We start from the raw sequence: 1,254 nt of genomic DNA, 5'->3' as shown, positions 1-1,254 counted from the left end.
CCTTCTTCTATCCCTTAAGCTCCCTCTAATAAAAGAAAATCAAATCTATTATTTTTATTGCTTTGTAGATAAAGTCCTTTTTTTCAGACGTTGTGCATGTTCCTTGTCCTATATTGTTGGAGCCAGGTGTAAACCTCCATTCTAATCTCTCTTTTCTTTTCTTCACTCTCCAGCTTCAGTAACTCGGCTGCCAATCAAATGGATGGCTCCAGAATCCATCAACTTCCGCCGCTTCACCTCGGCCAGTGACGTCTGGATGTTTGGTGAGAAATGACAAGGCGAGATGTACACTGATCTCTAGCTTGTTCCTAGCACCTGGTATCTTTATCCTCCTGCACTCTAGGGTTAGCACTAGGTTTAGGGTTACATGTAAGGTTAGCACTAGGGTTTGGATTACATGTAAGGTTAGCAGTAGGGTTAGGGACACATGTAGGGTTAGGGTCAGGGTTACATGTAGGGTTAGCACTAGGGTCTGGATTACATGTAGGGTTAGCACTAGGTTTAGGGTTACATGTAAGGTTATCACTAGGGTCATGTTTGCATGTAGGGTTAGCACTAGGGTTTGGGTTACATGTAAGGTTAGCACTAGAGTTAGGGTTACATGTAAGGTTAGCACTAGGGTTAGGGTTACATGTAGGGTTAGCACTAGAGTTTGGGTTACATGTAAGGTTAGCACTAGGGTTAGAGTTACATGTAATGTTAGCACTGGGGTTAGGGTCACATTTAGGGTTAACACTAGGGTTGGGGTTACATGTAAGGTTAGCACTAGGGTCAGATGTAGGGTTAGCACTAGGGTTAGAGTTACATGTAGGGTTATCACTTGGGTTAGGGTCACATTTAGGGTTAGCACTAGATTTAGGGTTACATGTAAGGTTAGCACTAGGGTTAGGGTTATATGTAGGGTCGGCACTAGGGTTAGGGGTTACATGTAGGGTTAGCACTAGGGTTAGGGTTACATGTAGGGTTAGCACTAGGGTCAGGAATACATGTAGGGTCAGTACTAGGGTTAGAGTTACATGTAATGTTAGCACTGGGGTTAGGGTCACATTTAGGGTTAACACTAGGGTCAGGGTTACATGTAGGGTTAGCACTAGAGATAGGGTTACATGTAGAGTTAGAACTAGGGTTAGGGTTTCATGTAGGGTCAGAACTAGGGTTGGGGTTACATGTAGGGTCGGCACAGGGGTCAGGGTTACATGTAGGGTTAACATTAGGGTTAGGGTTACATGTAGGGTCGGCACAGGGGTCAGGGTT

At 44.5% G+C, this 1,254-nt stretch overlaps 1 protein-coding gene across 1 annotated transcript in view; it reads left to right on the top strand.

Moving 5' to 3' along the window:
- Positions 1–1,254, top strand: part of PTK2B (protein tyrosine kinase 2 beta) — a 72,424-nt gene that overhangs the window by 57,431 nt on the left and 13,739 nt on the right. The window contains exon 20 of the mRNA XM_072408945.1: positions 174–263. Within this exon, the coding sequence (XP_072265046.1) occupies positions 174–263 (90 nt within the window). The remainder of the gene's footprint in view (positions 1–173; positions 264–1,254) is intronic.

This window comes from Pyxicephalus adspersus, chromosome 4, assembly GCF_032062135.1.
Source record: "Pyxicephalus adspersus chromosome 4, UCB_Pads_2.0, whole genome shotgun sequence".
NCBI classification, from domain to species: Eukaryota; Metazoa; Chordata; class Amphibia; order Anura; family Pyxicephalidae; genus Pyxicephalus; species Pyxicephalus adspersus.
This window is presented reverse-complemented; position numbering and strand designations above follow the sequence as displayed.